Source organism: Portunus trituberculatus, chromosome 27, assembly GCF_017591435.1.
Source record: "Portunus trituberculatus isolate SZX2019 chromosome 27, ASM1759143v1, whole genome shotgun sequence".
Classification (NCBI taxonomy): domain Eukaryota; kingdom Metazoa; phylum Arthropoda; class Malacostraca; order Decapoda; family Portunidae; genus Portunus; species Portunus trituberculatus.
The window spans coordinates 6,068,372-6,091,230 of NC_059281.1; the positions used below are offsets into that span (position 1 = coordinate 6,068,372).

General features: G+C 40.4%; 1 protein-coding gene across 1 annotated transcript; it reads left to right on the forward strand.

Moving 5' to 3' along the window:
• Positions 1-17,033: 17,033 nt before the first annotated feature.
• On the forward strand, positions 17,034-19,453 carry LOC123509755 (loricrin-like). The gene is made up of 3 exons (XM_045264274.1): positions 17,034-17,055; positions 17,603-18,617; positions 18,702-19,453. Exons 1-3 carry the CDS (start codon positions 17,053-17,055, stop codon positions 18,992-18,994), a joined length of 1,311 nt encoding a protein of 436 aa, XP_045120209.1. The 5' UTR covers positions 17,034-17,052; the 3' UTR covers positions 18,995-19,453.
• Positions 19,454-22,859: the final 3,406 nt, after the last annotated feature.

The window sequence follows — 22,859 nt, forward strand, 5'->3', positions numbered from 1 at the left end:
CTCTTTCTCTATCTATCTATCTATCTATCTATCTATCTATCTATCCATCTATCTATCTATCTATCTATATTTATCTTTCTGTCTGCCTCTCTCACCACTGAACCAGCTTTAAGAAATAAACTAACCGACCATAAAATTAAACTACAAAGAAAACACTCTTATAAACCCAGCCAAGCCACCTACAGTGTCACGCATATAAACCCACTCCAGCCCATCTTACCCACTAACCCACCTACCAAATTAACCCACTACCGAAATGACATACAGAGCAGCCAGTGTAAATTGTAAACCTCACCCCGTGTACTAAAAAGGAACTCTCCCTCTCTTTCCCTCTATGCGCGCCGGGGAGAGAAAACTTAAGTCAACGTTGCCCAGTGAAGTGTTGAACTGCAGCAGCGCAAGGCAACGAACTAGCGAGCCATATGGTGAAAAAATTGATTCCACGTTGCAGATTTCATTCTCTCTCTCTCTCTCTCTCTCTCTCTCTCTCTCTCTCTCTCTCTCTCTCTCTCTCTCTCTCTCTCTCTCTCTCTCTCTCTCTCTCTCTCTCTCTCTCTCTCTCTCTCTCTCTCTCTCTCTCTCTCTCTCTCTCTCTCTCCTTCTCACTCTTTCTGTCTCACATCGATTAAGATGATGCAATGGTCCGTCATGAGAGAGAGAGAGAGAGAGAGAGAGAGAGAGAGAGAGAGAGAGAGAGAGTTTGTGTGTGAGAAAGAACAAATTTACTCACCCACGTAATGGAGTGATTAGTATACCTGTACATACTACAATCTCAGGTGCTAAGGTGCAATTAATTAATGTAACCTTTGTGTTAGAATATTTACTCTTATCTCACATCACCTTTATCTTTCTGTTTCATTACCTTTATTTTATTTCCTTAGTCTTTACTTTTTTTTACTTTACTATCATATTGTTTGAACTGATGTAAAGTAATGTAAAGTATAGTTTATTGCCATTTCATTACATGTACATATATATTGCTTAAATAGACGTGTTCATTGTTGTCTTGCTTTACCGTTAATTTACTGCTAATTGTTCTGCCTTTACCTTCGTTTACCTAGCTCAGTGGTATTCATTGCACGGCTCGCGAATTTACGGCTCTCGAAAAATAAATAAATAAATGAATAAAAACAATAAAGCAGACTTCCACTCATCACAGCATTAAGTAAGTTTGGTCTTCAGTTTGCTCTTAATAACAAGATATATAGGCTAATATTACTATGTCTAATTTTTCTTATTTTCTATATTGCCCTACCAGCCCAGTACTACTTAATTTAGTTGAGTTATGGTAGCTTGCACTAGCTACGGCTCTCTCAATGGATGTGTTTAACCCAAGTGGCTCCCTTGTAAAATTAGTGAATGACACTGACCTAGCAACTCAAGGACCAGTCAGGCTCATGAAAAGTGTGCAGTATCCATAGTAAAATAGAAAAGGATAAGGAAAATAATAGTATGTTTTATTTTGAAGCTCATTTTTATTATTTGGTATGAAGAGGATATTGGCCAAGAAATATAGACTGGTAAAGTGAAGAGAATAGAAAATGGTAGTAGATAAGTGAGTATATGTTAAAGGAAATATATAAAAAGAATGTGTTAATAATGTATCTTATTTTTTTCCTTCAACATTCCAAATAAATAAAAAAAAAGTGAATATATAGAAAAGTATCAATCATGTTTAGTGCAGGTTTGTTTAGTGAATTTGATGTTAATTTTACTTATATTTTCTTTAATTTCATTGGTGTAGAGTTTAATTATAAACTAAAAACGAAATAGAGCAATTTTAAATGTTATGAATGGAGATATTTGTCTTGGCTGAACAATGTAAGAATATGTAACTGTATGTGTGTGTGTGTGTGTGTGTGTGTGTGTGTGTGTGTGTAATTCACCTCGGTCGTCTGCTGGTCACTCAGCCAGTCTTCCCCATTACGGAGCGAGCTATGAGCTCATAGACCGATCTTCGGGTAGGACTGAGACCACAACACACTCCACACACCGGGAAAGCGAGGTCACAACCCCTCGAGTTACACCCTGTACCTATTTACTGCTAGGTGAACAGGGGCCACACATTAAGAGGCTTGCCCATTTGCCTCGCCACGCCGGGATTCAAACCCGGCCCTCTCGATTGTGAGTCGAGCATGCTAACCACTACACTACGCGGTGTGTGTGTGTGTGTGTGTTTCACTGTTTGATCTGCTACAGTCTCTGACGAGACAGCCAGACGTTACCCTACGGAACGAGCTCAGAGCTCATTATTTCCGATCTTCGGATAGGCCTGAGACCAGGCACACATCACACACCGGGACAACAAGGTCACAACTCCTCGATTTACATCCCGTACCTACTCACTGCTAGGTGAACAGGGGCTACACGTGAAAGGAGACACACCCAAATATCTCCACCCGGCCAGGAATCGAACCCTGGTCCTCTGGCTTGTGAAGCCAGCGCTCTAACCACTGAGCTACCGGGTGTGTGTGTGTGTGTGTGTGTAAAGAGGCAGATTGTTCAAAAGCAAACCAGGTGAAAATTATTCTCTCTCTCTCTCTCTCTCTCTCTCTCTCTCTCTCTCTCTCTCTCTCTCTCTCTCTCTCTCTCTCTCTCTCTCGAGGTAATAGTTCTGGATGACATTTGATTTTTCTGCAATTGATTTTTCTCTATCTTCATTATCATCATCTTCGTCATCGTCACCATCATCATCGTCATCATCATCATTATCATCATCATCATCATCATCATCATCATCATCAGCTTTTTTATTTGGACTATCTAACCTTTTCTTATTTCCTTGTTCATGTTTCTTGTTTTTTATATCTTGTTGATATTTTTCTTATCTCTTTTTTTCTGATCAACATCATTACCATTGTCATTATCACATATAAAGAATTAAACCAGATATGTTCATAATTCAGTTTATTATTGTTATCGTAACAGAGAGAGAGAGAGAGAGAGAGAGAGAGAGAGAGAGAGAGAGAGAGAGAGAGAGCTTTCTACAGCAAATTCATAGGAAAACGAAAAAAAAATATGGAATTAATTATTAGATGGATGAGGAGACTGGGAGATAAAGAAGAGGATGGAAGAAAAGAAAGAAGGAAGGAAGGAAGGAAGGAAGGAAGGAGAGATAACAAAGTAGAACAGAAGAAAACTATGAAGATGTTAAGAAAAGAAAGCAAAAATACAAGGAAGTGGAAAAGGAGATAATGGAGGAAATGGAAAGAGCAAAAAAGTGGATTCCATTTTTTTACTTTCATGAGGTGGATTAACGTCCATATCCTCCACCATATCCACCTCCACCTCCTCCACCACCTCCGTAGCCTCCACCGCCAAGGGATGTGCTGAAGCTGGCGCCTCCACCGTAGCCTCCGCCAAAGCCTCCACCTCCTCCACCACCGTGACCTCCACCACCTCCACCGTAGCCTCCACCACCTCCTCCACCTCCGAGGATCACGCTGTAGCCTCCACCTCCGCTGCCTCCACCGTAGCCTCCACCTCCTCCACCACCGTGACCTCCACCTCCTCCACCACCGTGGCCTCCACCTCCTCCTCCACCTCCGAGGATCACGCTGTAGCCTCCACCTCCGCTGCCTCCACCGTAGCCTCCACCTCCACCACCGTGACCTCCACCTCCTCCTCCACCTCCGAGGATCACGCTGTATCCTCCACCTCCGCTGCTTCCTCCGTAGCCTCCTCCTCCTCCACCACCGTGACCTCCACCTCCTCCTCCACCGTATCCACCACCTCCTCCTCCACCTAGAATGGCGCTGAAACCTCCTCCTCCACCGTAGCCTCCTCCACCTCCTCCACCGTAGCCTCCACCACCTGGCCTGGCGAGGGTGGTGGTGATGCCTACCACTACCACCATCACCACCACGCTGGCTTTCATCGCCCTCTGGAAAAGAAGAAAATCATTACCATCCTCATCATCACCAACATCATCATCATCATCATCATCATGGGAGATACAGAATTGGATTAGAAGTGAATGAATGTAGAAGTTGGTTTACCATTGTGTGAGGTGGACGGATGCCTGTCGTCTGCTGATCACGAGGAGTGTCGATGTGACTTATATATCGTGTGTGTGGAGGAGGAGGAGGAGGAGGAGGAGGAGGAGGAGGAGGAGGAGGAGGAGGAGGAGGAGGAGGAGGAGGTATTGTGAAGAAGAAGAGGCCGTGAAGGTATCGAACTAACGAGGCACAGTGACGAAAAAAAAAATGTCGAATAGAAGAAGAGAAGGTGGAGAAGGTAGAGAAAGAGAGAATAAGAATAAATAAAAAAGAAGGAAAAAATGATGATGATGAAAAGAAAGAAGAATTAAAAAAAGATTATAAGATTAAAATGTAATGAAAATAGTTCCCCAATATCATAATTACCAGAAAGACTGAATTCACCTTACGATTCTAGATAAACATTTCGTCCTGGGCTCTCCTTTTTGGTGCCAGATAATATTACTCGTGCGACTTCTTTCCCCTGTCTCGTGTTTACCTTAAGATTCCCTCTCACATCCAAGAGGAAAGAAAACACCTCTCTGTGTGCCGAGTGTCAGTGCGGCGTAGAGGGAAGGCGAGAGTCTGTGTGGGAAGGGAAATTTGCGTGGAAAAGACAAAATTCAGACCAACTTTTTTTTCATCAGGTATCGTAAAAGAAACACGATGAAGAACACAAAGGAAATTAAAAGAGGCAAAAACAAAAGATAGCATAGAAATTACTACAGTGTTTGGGAAAGAGAACACAAGGGAAAGTAGGGGAGGAACAGAATAATACGAGACTTATTGTAACTTTTTATAGTGTTTGGTTAAAAAAGGAACATAAAGGAACATAAAAAACAACAGAAGGTATCATAGAACTTTCTAGGGTGTTTGAGAAAGGAAGCACACAGGAACATAAAGAAAGAACGAATAATACAAGACTTCCTGGAACTTTCTACAAGGTGTTTGGAAAAAAAAGGGATCATAAAGGAACACAAAGAAAGAACAAATAATACACGAATTCCTGGAACTTTTTATACGGTGTGGGTAAAAAAAAAATAAAGGAACACAAAGAAAGAACAAACAATACAAGATTTTTGGGAACATTTTTTGGGATGCAAGGAAAAAAAAAAGGAACATAAAAGAAATGAAAAGAAGACCAACAATAGCAGACTTAATGGCATCTTAGTTTTGGGAAAAGGAACAGAAAGGAATATAGGGAAAGCACAACAGCAGCGGACTTGTGGCCACTTTCTATGGTGCTTGGGACACGATACACTGTCTGAAATTAAGCAGGAAATGCAAGACAGTAATGGCAAAGGCTCCTCTCCATCAACAGAGATAGATAGATAGATAGATACATACATACATAGATAGATAGATAGATAGATACATACATACATACATAGATAGAGAGAGAGAGAGAGAGAGAGAGAGAGACGTCTTTATAACTAATTCGATTTTTAATTTTTTTTGTGTTTTTAGGTACATACTTTTTTCGTAACAATCAATTGCTTCTTGAATTTATATAGGTCATTTGAACACATATACAGCAAATTTTCGGAATAAAAACAACAGCTTTTTAGTAACAGCAAAAAAATATATAAACACACAAGTAAAGACTCAACATTTTTTAAAAGCAAGTAAAACAAAGAATATTATGTATTTGAAAAAGAGAAAATGGAAGAAAGTCGAGCTAATCCGTTACTCCATCTGGTTGAGGAGGACGCGAAAGGAAGAAAATTAAAGCTGGCATTGAGAAAAAGCATATAGACCGTAAATCAAGTCAACAAATCGTGCACCATTGCTTCAAAGGAAAACATAAACAAAATGGGAGGTCACTTGTAAGGCAAACCAACAAGGAATAGATAAATAAAGGAAGGTGGAAGTATATAGGAAGATGTATATGAGGTCGAACACAAAATAAATAAACGAGTAACTATGAAAAAATAATAAAACATGAATAAAAAGGTAAATAAGAGAACATTGCATATAAAACTCAGTCCGTCATGCAAAATAATCACGTATAACCTTAACAATACGTGGCTAACCTTACAATAATCAAATATCATCGTGTTACTTGGAATTCTTAAGTCTCCCGTCCGTCATTCTGCAGTCAGTCAGCTCACGCATAGAAAACGACATCCACAGACCGCAGGCCGTTATGACAGGCTGAAGAGAGCGAGAGGTATTGCTTTTGTCACGGTGTTTCCATTGTGAGATGAGGCCTTTACCTGTCCGCCTGTCTATGTGTCCACCTGCCATTATCTGTTTGTCCGTATGAGTGTCTAGATTTGTCGTGTCATTTTTTGATTTGTGCTTTATATATATATATTTTTTCTCTTATTTTTCATGTTTGTCACGCTGTACTTAGTTTTGTTTCGGTCTGTCTGTCTGAGTGTGGGGTTATCTGTGTGTGTTTTTGTCTGTCTGTCTGTTTGTCTTCATGTCTGTCTGGGTGTCTGACTGGGTAACTAGGTCTCTCTCTCTCTCTCTCTCTCTCTCTCTCTCTCTCTCTCTCTCTCTCTCTCTCTCTCTCTCTCTGTGTGTGTGTGTGTGTGTGTGTGTGTGTGTGTGTGTGTGTGTGTGTGTGTGTGTGTGTGTGTGTGTGTGTGTGTGTGTGTGTGTGTGTGTGTGTGTGTGTGTGTGTGTGTAACACGTGTTGCATCAGTGTGCGGTGCCATAACACACACACACACACACACACACACACACACACACACACACACACACACACACACACACACACACACACACACACACACACACCATGACGCCGTGGACTCCCTCAGGCTGAAACACTCTCGCTGGTGGGACATTTTCTGCTTCCTCAAATTGTTCTTCATCTTTTACGTCCCACTTGCTTTTCTTTCTTTCGTTTTGTCTTGGTTTCTTCTTCCTCCTCCTCTTTATTTTTCATCACGCATGTTGCTACTTTTTACTCGCAGTTCTTTGCAATATTGGTTTCTCTTGCAATGAAGACATACATTGAATTATACTTGTGTGAGGAGATGTAATTTGAATATGTAGGTAACTTTTAAGGTACGAAAAACTGGAACTCTCTTGTATTGTTACTATTCACCCACCTCTCTTTGAATTATTAGTGTTCCTCTCCATAAAGACACACATTGCTGGATAATTCTGTGAGGAGATGCAGTTTGAATATGTAGATTTATTTTTGTGGTACTAAAAACTGTGGCAAAATTTTCATGTTTTTTCATTACAAGTTTCTCCTTTTTACCACTTAACCTTCTGACATTTACTAAATTATTCTTTGGTCATACATTTTTTTTCTATTTAGGCATTATAAAATTTCTTGTAATATTAATAATAACACTTTGAAATATGAAAGAACGGAATAATCTTTTGTCCAAATTCTCACAAGACGTCATTTCAGTTGTACATCTTTTCATTGTTTATGCTGACCTAAATCAACGATAAAAATAATAAAAACAAAGAAAAATGCAAGGAAACAGAAAAGAGGTAAAGGAAACAATATTCAACTCACATCCAATCAAGAAAAACCTCCTTCAAGACCACGAAAAGAGAAAAAGAGAAAATAAAAGAAAACAACTACCGTACATATGGCCATGAAAACTCTCAGAAATAAAACACGAAAAGCATAGGAAAGATAAAAAAAAAAAAAGAAAACGTCAGGAATCCCAGCTACCGTTTTCTTCAAGGCAGGGAAGGCCAGGTAAGGGAGGAGAGGGAAGGGTAATGGGTGGGCCACGGGGAGTGGAGAAGCAGGGAGTGGGAGAAGAGGGGGTGGTGTGTTTAATGACGCGCCTCGTTCTGCTTGGCCACATCACTCTTTGAGGCGACACATTAACACCTCCGCCTGATTCCATTGTTTATTGTTCTGCGTGAAAATCCTTGCAGAGAGAGAGAGAGAGAGAGAGAGAGAGAGAGAGAGAGAGAGAGAGAGAGAGAGAGAGAGAGAGAGAGAGAGAGAGAGAGAGAATCTTTACCTTTTCTCTTATCTGCTAGTGAAATAATAACACAGCATTTTTCTTAACTAGATTTATTGATACAAGTTTGTCATAAATATTTACTACATACATGTAGTGAATATTTTAGTTCATCCTAAGAATATCATTACATTGCATCGAAGAAAACGTAATGTGAATTCGGTACAGTACCACCACCATCACTACTACTACTACTACTACTACTACTACTACTACTACTGCTACTATAGTCTGTCTACACTAAAATGGCTCCTGGATTTAAAACATATTGCAGGTTATTAATAACATAATTGAATATATGTGAATAATACTTGTTTTCTGTTAATGAACACAGTTATTACAAGGATAACTTATGGTTTTCCTGAAGGTCTGAGAACCACGCATTCCCCCATAAGCCATTCAAACCAAGACCCAGGAGCCACTTTACAGTAGACAGGCTATACTACTACTACTACTACTACTACTACTACTACTACTACTACTACTGGTGATTTTTAAATAATTATCTTCTACAAAATACAATGTAGGTAAATTTTTCTATTCCTCTGGTTATTTTTGCTATCCTCATAAAGTGGATGATGTGGATGACTCGTTTTTCTTCCATCTATCCACCATATGAGTATCTTCCACCTCCTCCTCCTCCTCCTCCTCCTCCTCCTCCTCCTCCTCTATTTCCACCGTAGCTTCCACCACTTCCTCCTCCTCCACCTCTTCCTCCTCCTCCTCCTCCTCCTACTCCAACTCCTCTGTTTCCACTGTAGCCTCCCCCTCCTCCTCCTCCTCTTCCTCCTCCTCCTCCTGCTCCTCTGTAACTTCCTCCTCCTACTCCTCGTCCTCCTCCTCCACCTCCTCTACTTCCACCGTAGCCTCCACCTCCACTAGCACCTCCTCCTCCTGCTCCACCATAACTTCCTCCTCCTACTCCTCTTCCTCCACCAGCACCTCCTGCTCCTCCGTAACTTCCTCCTCTTACTCCTCCTCCTCCTCCTCCTCCTCCTCCTCCTCCTCCTCCTCCTCCTCCTCCAGCTCCTCTACTTCCACTGTAGCCTCCTCCTCCTCCTCCTCCTCCTCTCCTCCTCCTCCTCCTCCTCCTCTGTTACCATAATTAAAATTGAAGCTTACAGATGCTGTTGCTCTTCCTCCTCCTCTTCTTCCTCCCCCTCCAACTCCTCCTCTTCTTCCTCCTCCTCCACTGCCTCCTCCTCCGTAGCCTCCTCCACCTCCACTGCCGCCAGTACCTCCACCAGAGTAACCTCCTCCTCTTGTTCCTCCTCCTCTTCCTCCTCCACCACCTCGTCTTCCTCCTCCACTGCTTACTCCATATCCTCTTCCACCGCCACTACCACCACCACTACTGCTTCCTCCATAGCTTCCTCCTCTTCCACCTCCTCCACCGCCAGGCTCAGCATATGACAGGGCCGCCAGCAGGACCACCACCGCAGCCGCCACCACCACCGTCACCCTCTGTGGAATTGAATGAAGAGGATTCGATACCTCTTTTGTAGAATTGAAGGCTCTTTAATGGGATTACATAGGATTTGATAAATTTAAGAAGTGTTTGTTAGATATAAGGACTCGTTGGGATCTTGTTTAATGATCCGTAGGACTTTGGTGTGGTAAAAAGGAGTGAGAATTGTAGGATGGGATTGAGTGGTGTGTTATGTTTGTTGATATAGGATTTACCGTGGTTTAATAGTAGTAGTAGTAGTAGTAGTAGTCATATTGTTAGTAGTAGTAGTAGTTGTAGTAAGTAGTAGTAGTAGTAGTAGTAGTAGTAGTAGTAGTAATAGTAGTAGTAGTAGTAATAATAGTAGTAGTAGCAGTAGTAGTAATAGTGGTAGTAATAAAGATAGCAATTATTTTTTTCACATTTCTAATAATGTAAGTGAGAAAAAGGTACATTTATGATCTAGATATTTCGAAATAAGATTTAGAAAATGTAAAAGTGTATACGATGAACACACACACACACACACACACACACACACACACACACACTGTATCATTCACTGGTCACCCGGATAGAAGTATAGAAAATTTCATGTTTTCTTACATTTCACTTGTCACTTTCATTTCCTTGTTCATCATTCCAGACTTATTGTTCTTCAGTTCTGAGTTATTTCTTCCTTCCTTTTTTTTTACTTTGAACATGTGGAAAATTCATTGGCCTATATCAATATTCTGCACGAGGATACACAAAGCTGGCTATTCATATATTTGACAACGTATTACACTTGCTATACTTTTAATTTCCAATCATCATTTTTTAATAGTCATTTGAACACTGTAACCACTGTCTTACTGTCTTATAAGTCTCTAGGTAACTCAACGTTGATATATGTAACAATCCTACCGTCTTCGTCAACTATTTCATATATTTTTGTTTTTTTCATTTTACTTTTTCTGAACCATTCACTCTGTATAAGGAATTAAAACTACGATCTTACTTTACACCAAGACCACCTTTAGTATAAAATGATGAATTTTCTAAGGTAGGAGTGAATGTGTGGTGCTACAGGCGTCTGCAGTTAAAATATTTTCGTTTATTAATTTTTAGTTTAGTGTACGGTGAAATCTTGACTCCAATGCTAGTTTTCTTTGATGGTACGTTCGTTCACCACTTTCCCTTTCACTTCCTTTCTGCCGTTTTCTTTAGTGGTCGTGTTCCTCCTTCCTGTTAACTTCCTCCTCCTCCTCCTCCTCCTCCTCTATTTAGACTCGCAAAGAAATGAACACTAATAGGAAACTAACTTATCTCAACCAGTAACTCAAATTACTCATTCCTCTTATATCACTCCTTTTCCTCCTCCTCCTCCTCCTCCTCCTCCTCCTCCTCCTCCTCCTCGACGTCCTCCTCCTCCTCCTACTCACCATGTCGTCTGCAGGAGAATAACTGGAGATGAGTCGTGTATGGAGGCTTTTTTATATGCTTTCACCTTCCTCTACAAGCACGCGATGCAGGAGGAGAAGGAGGGAGAGGGGAGGAGGAGGAGGAGGAGGAGAAGGAGGAGGAGAGGAGGTTTTAGTGATAGCGTGATGTGTGGGATGGGTGATGGTAGCAATAGGAGCTGGTGGTGGTGGTGGTGGTGGTGGTACAGATGATGATGATGATTGATATGATGATGATGATGATGATGAGGAGGAGGAGGAGGAGGAGGAGGAGAAGGAGGAGGAGGAGGAGGAGGAGGAGGAGGAGGAGGAGGAGGAGTAGGAGGAGGAGGAGGAGGAGGAGGAAGTATAAAGAAGAATTACAGAGAGAACACAACAAATCAGGAAGAGAAAGTGAAATTAAAGAAAATCGATATAGCAGAGAGAGAGAGAGAGAGAGAGAGAGAGAGAGAGAGAGAGAGAAAGAGGTCACTTTGAGTTACATCACCATTAGCAGGCACGTGTCAGTTAGTCAGTCAGTCAGTCAGTGAGGCCAGCGGAGGTGACGAGTCAGAACGAGGAAACACGCTAACCGAAGCACCGAATGAAGCAATGAGTGAAGCACTGACTCATTTCTGGACCGACCCAACACACCACAGCACACCACCACCATTAGTGACTCTGCAACCCTCACCACTATAGGCTCACATTCTCAAACATTTCTCTTCTTCACCTCCACTATTTCAAAAGGCTCTATATAAATATACACAAGTTTTTAAGGTGTTTTTGAGGTTCTAGAGGCAGGGTGACAGATTTTCTACATTATTAACTGGAGAAACACCCTTGAAAATCCCGCTAATCATACTTGTGGCCTTTGGAAATTGTTGTGGTGAGATACTAGTGCGTTTTTTAATATGGACCTATATGTCAGCACTATTTATTGTTTCACTTGTCGTTTTATGGAATTATCTATTTTCGTTCACTCTTCCTTTGTGAATTGGATTGCTAATGTGCTTGTGAGGTTTATATGTATGAGTTTTATGTATATGTATTAGGATGTGTGATTGTAAGTCAGTCACTACTTTTTTATGTACTAATCTATAGTCTAGAATTTCAAAGGGGATTTTAATAGTAAAGTATAGATTTTATTATTTTATTTTGGATGGAATTAAGGGTGGATATTAGTTTAACAGGCTGATAGAGTGAAAAACAGATAGATAGTTAGCTTGGTAAATGTAATGATGAAAAATCTTGCTAGATCAATATTTTTCCTATAAGAGTATCTGTCATAGTGAACCAAAAACTTATAATAAATCAATAATTGATTATAAAAAAAGGTCTACAGAAAATGCGAATCTTTAGAGGATGTAGCCAAAGCAAATACACAGCTTGTTAGGGGGCTCATTAGAACAACAAATGAAAACAGAAAACTGCATCGACAGGTAGCTGGAGAGATAAATAAACAGATGAAGAAACAAATTATTTTATACACTATTTACTACGCAGAATACATAGATACAAATAAAATACAGAAAGAAAAAAAAAATGCCGCAACTATGTCTCAGTAAGTGTTGCAAAAATGTTGGTCCATCGTTCGCACACAAAATCTTGAGAATTACTTCATGAGAGAAAACTGGGATGTTGGCGGGGTGACTTAAGGAAATGTTGGTATGTTGCGTTACTCGTACGTTAATGTGTCTGTATGTATAATTCACCACGGTCGTCTGCTGATCACCCAGCCAGCCATCCCCATTACGGAGCGAGTTCAAAGCTCATAGACCGATCTTCGGGTAGGACTGAGACCACAACACACTCCACACACCGGGAAAGCGAGACCACAACCCTCGAGTTACATCCCTTACCTATTTACTGCTAGGTGAACAGGGGCCACACATTAAGAGGCTTGCCCATTTGCCTTGACCCGAACCCGGACCCTGTCGGTTGTGAACCGAGCGTGCTAACCACAACACTACGCGGTGTATGTGTGTGTGTGTGTGTGGATGGATGGGTGGTGATACAGGCAACGATGCTAACTAAGACAACAATAATTTGAGAGAATAAAAGCACCGATAGTAATAGCAGCCGACATTCTGACACAAGCGATAGCTGGGATAATATGGACCATGCTAACTGTTACTGGAGACGAGGGAGACAATGAAAACAGCGATGAAGATAAGAGCATTATAGAAGAGTGAGCACTGACTAGTGAAAGCTATAAATCTATATATATATATATATATATATATATATATATATATATATATATATATATATATATATATATATATATATATATATATATATATATATATATATATATATATATATATATATATATATATATATATATATATATGTGTGTGTGTGTGTGTGTGTGTGTGTGTGTGTGTGTTTCGTATATCTGGTCTTCTGTAACTCGTTTTGCACTTTACTGATAAAGAAAGTCAAACAAAAGAAATGCAAACTAGTTGTAAAAAAAATGTATTGGTATTTTGCATTGTAACTTGTTCGTCTGTCTGTCCGTATGTATGTATATAGGTATGTATTCATCCTCCTCCTCCTCCTCCTCCTCTTCCTCCTCTTTTGTATCAACACCATGACGGTACATAAAGCGAAAAAGAAGAGTCTCTACAAGGTGAAGAAAACTTTCATCTGTTTGTTGTTTGGCTGACGAGTAGGACGAGTAGTTTATTATTTTTTCGCTATGACATATGTATGGATGATGTTTGACTTTGTGTGTGTGTGTGTGTGTGTGTGTGTGTGTGTGTGTGTGTGTGTGTGTGTGTGTGTGTGTGTGTGTGTGTGTGTGTGTGTGTGTGTGCAGGCCCAAGCAAGTACCACGGCAAGCAGTGAGTGAGTTCCTGTATTCCTGGCATCCTTTAACCTTCCCTTCTTCCTTCACCTTGTTCTCGCGTCACTCACACGAGGCCGCGGCATTGACAGGATTAGCAGGTACAGGAAGAAGAGGAGGAGGACGAGGAGGAGGAGGAGAGGAGGAGGAGAAAAGGGAGAAGGAAAAAGAAGAAAAAATGGGGAGGAGGAGAGGAATTTTATACTACTGTAAATAATAACACGTAATCTTGTTATTTATGTTTTTTACTTGCAATAATATAAAAAAAGATAAATTAGGAAGATTAGAAATGCTGCAGAGAGAGAGAGAGAGAGAGAGAGAGAGAGAGAGAGAGAGAGAGAGAGAAAGAGCCCACGTCCATAACTGCCTTTTCTTCTTTCATAAAATCAAAATACCTTTATCATTATCATTATTATCTCTTATTTCATCACTGTACTCATACCTACCCTGATTGAATTTCTAAGTACTCATACACGTTTTCTTTCTCATCTACAGAACACAACTTGACGAGATCTTCCAAGCAGTGAGTACCTGGATGATTACTCGTCTTGCTCAACCCGTGAGGCTACAGGTTACTACTTGCCTGTATAAGTCTACGTGTGTGTGTGTGTGTGTGTGTGTGTGTGTGTGGGCGCGTTTCATGATGGCTATATGAACCAAGCATACGTTCTTATTATTGTTTCGGTGTTTTAGAGCTCAGTTGCATTGTGGGAATCTCTGCTAATGTTTAACTCCTTCAGTATTGGAACGTATTTTTACCTTGATTTTAGGTATGATTAGATTGTTTTATTTATACTAGGAAACGTGTATGGAGGTCAGAAGATTAATTGTTTGAGTCGTCACTATTTCAATCGCCCACGTAAGTTTCTGAAGCTGTGTGCAATCGCCAAACAGTAAGCAGAATAAATATGAAAACGCGTCCTAGTACTGACTGAGTACTTGTCATTGCTGCAGACTCTTCTCAGCCTGCCATGTTTGTCATAGATTTAAACGACAGCAAAAAATGCCATCAGGTAGCAAATATTTTTAACACTCGCAGCTTGATTAGTGATGACTGAAATTGCTTAAGCTAAATGTAAATGAAAATATACCTTCTTCTTCCTTACACGACCGTATTACCATTGTATAGTAGGGTCAGTCGCTCAAGTTTACTTTTTCCATCTGTTTCTATATGATAACTGTACTGTTAGCAGTGAAATAATTAAAGGATTAATGTAAACTCGGGATGCGAAGGAAGGTGAAAGGAAGGAAGAACAAACACAAAAAAAGAACGATGGAGAATAAAGAAATATAGAAGGGAGGAAGAAACAGAACACATTGTTTGTAGTAACTTTAATATGAGTAAGTACACAATCTATACGATCTATGCATCAGTTTTAGATTGGGTTGTGGTAGTAGTAGTAGTAGTAGTAGTAGTAGTAGTAGTAGTAGTAGTAGTAGTAGTAGTGGTGGTGGTGGTGGTGGTGGTGATGTTGGTGGTAGTGGTGGTGATAGCTTTAAATAGTGAGGTCGAAAAGAGTAAAACAAAAAGAACAGTAACTGTGAAGAAATAAACTACTAATGATAATAATGATGTAAAGAAAATGAGGAGGAGAAGAAAGAGGAAATGAAAGAGTAACGTAAAAGAACAGTAATAAGAAGGAACAACAATGATATCAATGGATGGATCAGGTATCAGCCAGCCAGTCAGTCAGTCAGTTGGGCAGAAAGTTAGTCAGTCAATCAGTCAATCAGTCATTCAGTAAGTCAGCCAGTCATTCAGTAGATAACCATAATAAAGAGATCGTATTTCAAACCACCACCACCACCACCACCACCACCACCAACAACAACAACAACAACAACAACAACATCGACAATAACAATGATAAAACACCAAGGCCAGACATGAAGAAATAACACACAATTCTTACCAAGCACAGTAAGGAAGAACTACCTACACTTGACCTTCATCCTGTGCAACAAAGAACAGATTCCTATTGACTTGTGCGTCCAACTAGACTTTGCTACTGTTCACTCAAGGACGTTGGATGGGTGGATGGATGGATGAGTGGATGGATGCATGAGTGTAAATGAAGCTGATGCAGTTTAAGACAATGCAGTGAATGAGTATGAGTGAGTGAGTGAGTGAGTGAGTTATTTAGTTACTTAGATAGTTAATCAGCCTGTGTCTCTGTTACTTAAATTGTTCGTAAAGGAAGAGTAAGTGAGTCAGTGTAGGAGTGAGTCAGTGAGACAGTGTATGAAAAATAGTAAGGAAAATGGTAAAATAGAGAAATAACTAAAGCAAAAACGAGCTCAACTTGTCTAAAGAAAACGGAGACGAAGTAAGGAGGACTAAGGAAAAGGAAAATAATACAAAGGCGTAAAAAAAAAAAAAAAAAACATATACGAAAATCTAATTGACATTTATAATAAAAAAGTGTCTTAATTTGATTGTATAGAGCAGAACCTTAAAATCTTCTCCTCCTCCTCCTCCTCCTCCTCCTCCTCCTCCTCCTCCTCCTCCTCCTCCTCCTCCTCTTTACATCCTTTTTATCCCTTGCAAGAATTTAGTTTCGCTGCTTCACTGAAGGACAAAGGCGAGTGATCATGGTGACCAGGCGTGGCGAGAGAGAGAGAGAGAGAGAGAGAGAGAGAGAGAGAGAGAGAGAGAGAGAGAGAGAGAGAGAGAGAGAGAGAGAGAGAGAGAGAGAGAGAGAGAGAGAGAGAGAGAGAGAGAGAGAGAGAGAGAGAGAGAATTTTCTTAAGTTTCCCAAATACGGCTGTCTCCTCTCCTCTCTCTCTCTCTCTCTCTCTCTCTCTCTCTCTCTCTCTCTCTCTCTCTCTCTCTCTCTCCACCCAGGCGTTTAGGGAGGTTTCACGCTAATGGTTTTACAGTCACTCATCATTCAGTTACAGTGTTTAAAGTTGTATTGAGTTGACGCCGGCTTGTCTATTTTGGATTGATACTTGATTCTGCATTGAAATCGCTGGGGTGAAATTTTTCTTAATCTTTACATTCTTAGCCAAATTTTCCTCTCAATCACCCTTTTTTTAGACAATGATTCATCTTCAGTTTTCTATTTTCTTCTTACTTATTTATTCTGGGGTTTGAGTGTTAGAAATATGACCGTAACGTTGGAAACAGGTTAGAATAATATGAGTTCCTTTATTTCTTTGTGAGTAGGGAAGGGTATAGAATAACACGCGGCCGTTCTGTAAGGGTGATTAGCTTAGCCAGACAGGTGAAGGTCAATGACTGGTGACTTTTAAGATAGATTTTAACCCTTAGTAGCGAGTGAGTGTCAACCATTCCACCATTTATAGCTTCTTTTTCACCCTACTCTCTTCCACCCTTCTCTACTGTATATATAAGTTGATCCTGCCAGGGAGAGAGGACAGTTCCTTGGAATCTTCAGGCATGGTGAGTGCTGTATCTTTGGTTTCTCTGTTTTTATGGTTTCTAAAAGGGGTCTCTAACTTGTCTCTAAAATTGTCACATAGTATTTTTCTGTTTTTTTATATTTCTTCGTTTCTATGTGATGTGTGAATATTTGTATATCTCATCAGCTTCTTGTGGTTTCTAAAATCGTGAAGCTGATATATAATGGGAATCTAGAACTGGTCTTAATAGTGTCTTACAGTAGTTTATGTATTGTTATCTGAAATTGGTCTCATCTGGTCTCTGAAGATCGTCTCTTTTTGGTGCTAGATTGTAAAATGATCTCAATAACTTACTCACCGGATCTCTAGATTTGGCCTGCAGTATTAGTATCTAAAGAACACTGGTATTAGAAACGCATGTGGAATAATACATAAAAAGTTATTGAAATGATAACCAACAGATTCAACTTAAAGATATGAACGTGAATAGGAAACCGAGAAAAGTGTCTAACTACATGAAAAAAAAAATGAAAATATCAGAGGAAATTATTCTTTTACTCTTCTATTTCCAACTCATTGCCTTCCAGAGAGGGTTACCCACATTTCTGCTGGTGCTGCTGCTGCTGTCCTCCTCCTGCGCCTTGTACGGCAAAGGAGGAGGAAGAGGAAGACAAGGAGGAGGAAAAGGAAGAGGAGGAGGACCTTTCACTAACATTGTACCTGGAGTGCTGATAGGAAGAGGAAGCTACAGTGGAGGTGGAGGAGGAGGAGGAGGAGGAAGAGGAGGAAGAAGGGGAGGAGGACATGGTGGAGATTATGGTGGAGGAGGTGGAGGACATAGAGTAGGAGGAGGAGCAGTAGTAGGAAGTGGATACAATGGAGGAGGTGGTGGAGGAGGGCACAGAGAAGGAGTTGGAGTGCAAAGTGGAAGAGGAGGAGGTTATGGTGGAGGACACAGTGGAGTTGGAATACAAGGTGGAGGAGGAGAAGGATACAATGGAGCTTTTGGAAGTGGAGGAAATCGATTCTCTGGAGGTTCATCCACTGGTTCATTCGGAGGAGGAGGAAGTGGAGGAAGAGGTGGAAGTGGAAGCTATTCTGGAGGTTCCTTTACTGGTTCGAAAACTGCTTCATTCGGTTCATCTCACGGTGGTCTAAGTGGTTCATCAGGAAGTGGAGGTTACACAAGTGGTTCTCAAGGTGGATTATCAGGTGGAAGTAGCCATTTCTCTAGTGGTTCGACACTTGGTTCACTTGCTGGTTCTTCAGGTTCCTTTGGTTCGAATGGCGGTTCATATAGCGGTTCTGGATTTGGTCACTCATTTGGTACTTCCGGTGGTTCTAAAGCCGGTTCATTTAGTGGATTTGGTGGTTCTAAAGGCAGTTCATTTAGTGGTTCAAGTGGATTTAGTGATTCAAAAAGTGGAGCTGGTCATTCTTCAGGGTTCCATGGTTCCAAAGGTGGTTCTCAAAGTGGTTCTGGTGGAGGCTACTCAGGAGGATCACACGGTTCATCTTCTGGTTCATTTTTCGGTTCATCTGGTGGTTCTAAAGGTGGCACGGGAGCAGGACATTCATTTGGTTCCTTCAGTGGTTCTAAAGGTGGTTCTTTCAGTGGTTCTGGCAGTGGCTACCCAGGTGGTTCATTGACAGGTTCCAGTGGCGGTTCTAGCTTTGGTTCCAAAGGTGGTTCTTTTAGTGGTTCTGATGGATTTAGTGGTTCCAAGGGTGGTTCATTGAATAGTGGTGGTTCTATTGGTGGTTCTTTTAGCGGTTCTGGTGGTGGGTATTCAAGTGGTTCTCAAGGTTCATCTACTGGTTCGTTTGGCGGTTCATTTCATGGTTCAAATGGTGGTTCCTTCAGTGGTTCAAAGAGCAGTCACTCATCTGGTTCATTTGGTGGTTCGAGAAGTGGTTCATTCTCCGGTTCGCATAATGGAGGGTCTGGTTCAAGTTACCTTCCTCCTGTGGGTTATTAGGGAACGATTCACCTCTCCCTCTCTCTCTCTCTCTCTCCTCTCTCCCCTCCTCCCTCTCTCCTTCCCTCCCTCCCTTCTAAGTTTCCCACACTCCTTCATTGAAATAAAAGTGGGAAGGAAGAAAGTGTGTCAAGGAAGAACAGGTGATAAAAGAATGTAAAGAAGGAAAAGGAAAAGCAGGAAAAAAAGAAGAAATTGGATCATATGTCCTTCCTCTTCCTTCCTTCCTTCCTTTCTCTTTCTTCTCCCTCAGCCATGTCCTTCAGAAATATGAATAGTAGATAGAGAGATAAAAAGAAAATAAGGAAGAGGGATGGAGAGAAACATAAAGTGGAAGAGGAAACTAGAGAGGAACGAATGAAGAATAAGATAAAAAAAAAGACAAGGCAATAAAAGAGATGAATGTATAGATGGAGAAAAGATGAACGATAAAAGCTCAAAAGTAGAACGAATGATGAATGAATGAGAAAAAAAGGAAAAGAGAAAAATGGAGCTTTAGCTGTGTGAAAATAAAAAGAGAATGGGACGAAAGGTGAAGAGGAAGAGGAAGCCGAAGAAGAAAAAATATGAAGAATGAGAGCAAAAAAAAGAAAGATAAAGGAAAGAGAAAATTAAAAGAGAGATATCCGAGAATGCGAAAATGAGAATAGGAAGAGAGTCAAAAGAGGAAGCAGAAGTAGAGAAAGAATGAAGAATGAGAGGAAAAAAATTAAAATGGAAGTGTCTGTATTATTGAAAGTCACCGAAATATCACAACTTGTAAACCTTTAGACACTGGTAGAGAGAAAAAGAAGTTGTAAAAATGCTTGACTTACGTGTAGAATGTTTAACAAAAAAAAAAAAAATCAAACCTTTTTTTTGTAATTATAAAAGAATGTTGTAATAAAGATAATTATATGCAGATTCTTTTATTGTAATTTTCCGAGGGTGTGTGATGACGTGTTATTATTATTATGATTCAAATTACTATGTACATTTTTCTTTTTTGTGGGAAGGGGACGTATATTTGGTTCTATATTATTTTTTCTCTGATTTTCATTTATAAAGCAGGCTATTATTATTAGATATTGGTTCTACTATTGTGTGAAAAACGCTTATACTACATATACCATTCCTCCACCTTCTACTCTTACCCCTACCACTACTACTACTACTACTACTACTACTACTACTACTACTACTACTACGACTACTACTACTACTACTACTACTACTACTACTACTACTACTACTACTACTACTACTACTACTACTACTACTACTACTACTACTACTACTACTACTATTACTACTCCTCCTCCTCCTCCTCCTCCTCCTCCTCCTCCTCCTCCTCCTCCTCCTCCTCCTCCTCCTCCTCCTCCTCCTCCTCCTCCTAAATGACTTAGACTGCGGCATCGTATAAAAAATATCAAAATTCGCCGACGACACTAAACTAGGTAGCAAAGTATGCACAAGAGACGATTGTGATGCCATCCAGCGGGATTTAGACAACCTTAGTAGCTGGAGCGATAAATGGCTATTAAATTTTAATGCAGATAAGTGCAAAGTAATGCACATCGGCCTAAACAATGTGAAAAATAATTACAAATTACATGGACGTAACTTAATTAAAGTCACTGAAGAAAAGGACCTGGGAGTACTCATAACAAATGACTTAAAATGTGCTGCACAGTGTTCGGCCGCTAGTCGTAAAGCTAACACTGTTTTAGGATTTTGATTATAAAACACCTGAAGTCATAACGCGTCTTTATACATCATTAGTGAGACCGCATTTGGAATACGCGGTTCAGTTCTGGTCTCCATGTTATCAAAAAGATATTAATAAATTAGAGAGCGTTCAAAGACGAGCAACGAAACTAATCCCCGGAATACGTGGCCTGTCATATGAAGAACGTCTCAAAAGACTAGATATGTTCTCCGTCAGATATCGTCGCATCCTCATTCAAACGTTTAAAATACTTAAGAATATAGATAAGATCGACTATGAAAATCTTTTTGAGCTTTCGCAATCAGTAACGAGAAATAACGGCTTGAAGCTTAAAGGACAGCGATTTAATACTGATTTGCGAAGAAACTTTTTTAACGTAAAAATAGTTGAACACTGGAACAAGCTGCCAGCGTCCGTCGTCCAAGTTAACACGGTAGCTACGTTCAAAAGTAAATTAGACAAGTTTTATAAAGAAAATGGTTTCCGAGAATTTTTTTTTCTTTTAGCGATAGTAGTAGTTACACTAGATATCTCTTTTCTTAGCGATAGTAGTAGTTACATTAGTACTCTCTTTTTCCCATCTTTCCTGTGTAAATTTCCCCGATTGTCCTTCTCAGCAATCGGGGTGTATTTTTCGTCTTATTTCTTGCCGGGTGACGCCGGAGGAGTGGTGGGTGGGGAGGAGCTTCATCTGTTCTATCCTTACCTCCTACTAAGTATGTAGCTTCTGTACATGTAGTTTAGTAAACGAGTGACCTCGTCATAGGTCGCAAGGCCTCCTGTCACTCGTCTTTCCTATATATTCCTATGTATTCCTCCTCCTCCTCCTCCTCCTCCTCCTCCTCCTCCTCCTCCTCCTCCTCCTCCTCCTCCTCCTCCTCCTCCTCCTCCTCCTCCTCCTCCTTCTCCTTCTCCTTCTCCTTCTCCTTCTCCTTCTCCTCTTCCTCCTCCTCTTCTTCCTCGTCTGCGAGGAGACTTAAATTAACTGTTTAAAATGTTCCGGGGCTTTGATAACGTAAATGTAAACAACTATCTCACCATTGAAAAGTTATAACACCACTAGAAATAATAGCTACAAGATTACACATAAGTGTTTCAGATCAGATGAGGCTAAACATTATTTCTTCAATAGCATTGTAAATGTCTTGAACTCTCTCCAGCACATGTTGTCCGTAGCAATACTCTAGGAACTTAAGAAAAAAAAGTTGGACATTGACCTCGCATTAAACCCTCAAATGACGTACTTTGCGCCTACATATTTATTTTATTTTTTTTATTATTATTATTATTTTTTTGGTTATTGTACTAGATAGTATCACTTCTCTTTCAAGTCTTTCCTATCACATCTTTGGCTTTCTCTTTCCCTTTGCCCTCTTATTTTTCTTCCTTGAACCCTGGTGTCCTTCAGCCTCGTAGAATCTGTAGTGGTAGCATAGGCACACAGACAGCCTCGTTAGGCCCAGTGGGTATTCCTCCTCCTCCTGCTATTGCTACTACTACTACTACTACTACTACTACTACTACTACTACTACTACTACTACTACTACTACTACTACTACTACTACTACTACTACTACTACTACTACTACTACTCTTCCTTCTCTTCCCCACTGAACAATTTGGAAAAAAATTGAAACAAATATACTACAAAAGGAAATAGAAATAACACTACCACATCCAGTATAAAATTTCTTGTAATGTCATTGGTTAAGGGTAGTGACGTCACAGGGTAATGGAGCGTTGTGATTGGCTGGCTTGGATGGCTGGTTGGTGTGCACGTGAGTTTTGATCTGAAGTGGCAGTGTGGCGAAGGAAATGTTCGGCTTTTGTTCTATTGGTAAGAGGAAATGGGATGAGCAGGCCGTGAAATTTGTTTGGGGAGGTGGACTGATTCCTCAAGGGCGTGGTGGTGGGTGGTGGTGGTGGTGGTGGTGGTAGTGATAGTAGTGCTGGTGGATAAATGCAAGATGATGATGAGGATGATAATAATGATAACAGTAATGGCAACAACAATGGGAGCGCTCAAAAAAGAGGAAAAGAATAATTCCGAAAGAAATAGTATTAGTTTTAGTAGTAATGGTAAAATACATGAACGAAACCAATAAAAAGAAGCAAAATAGATTTGAAAAGAAAGACGAAACAAGACAAAAACGAAA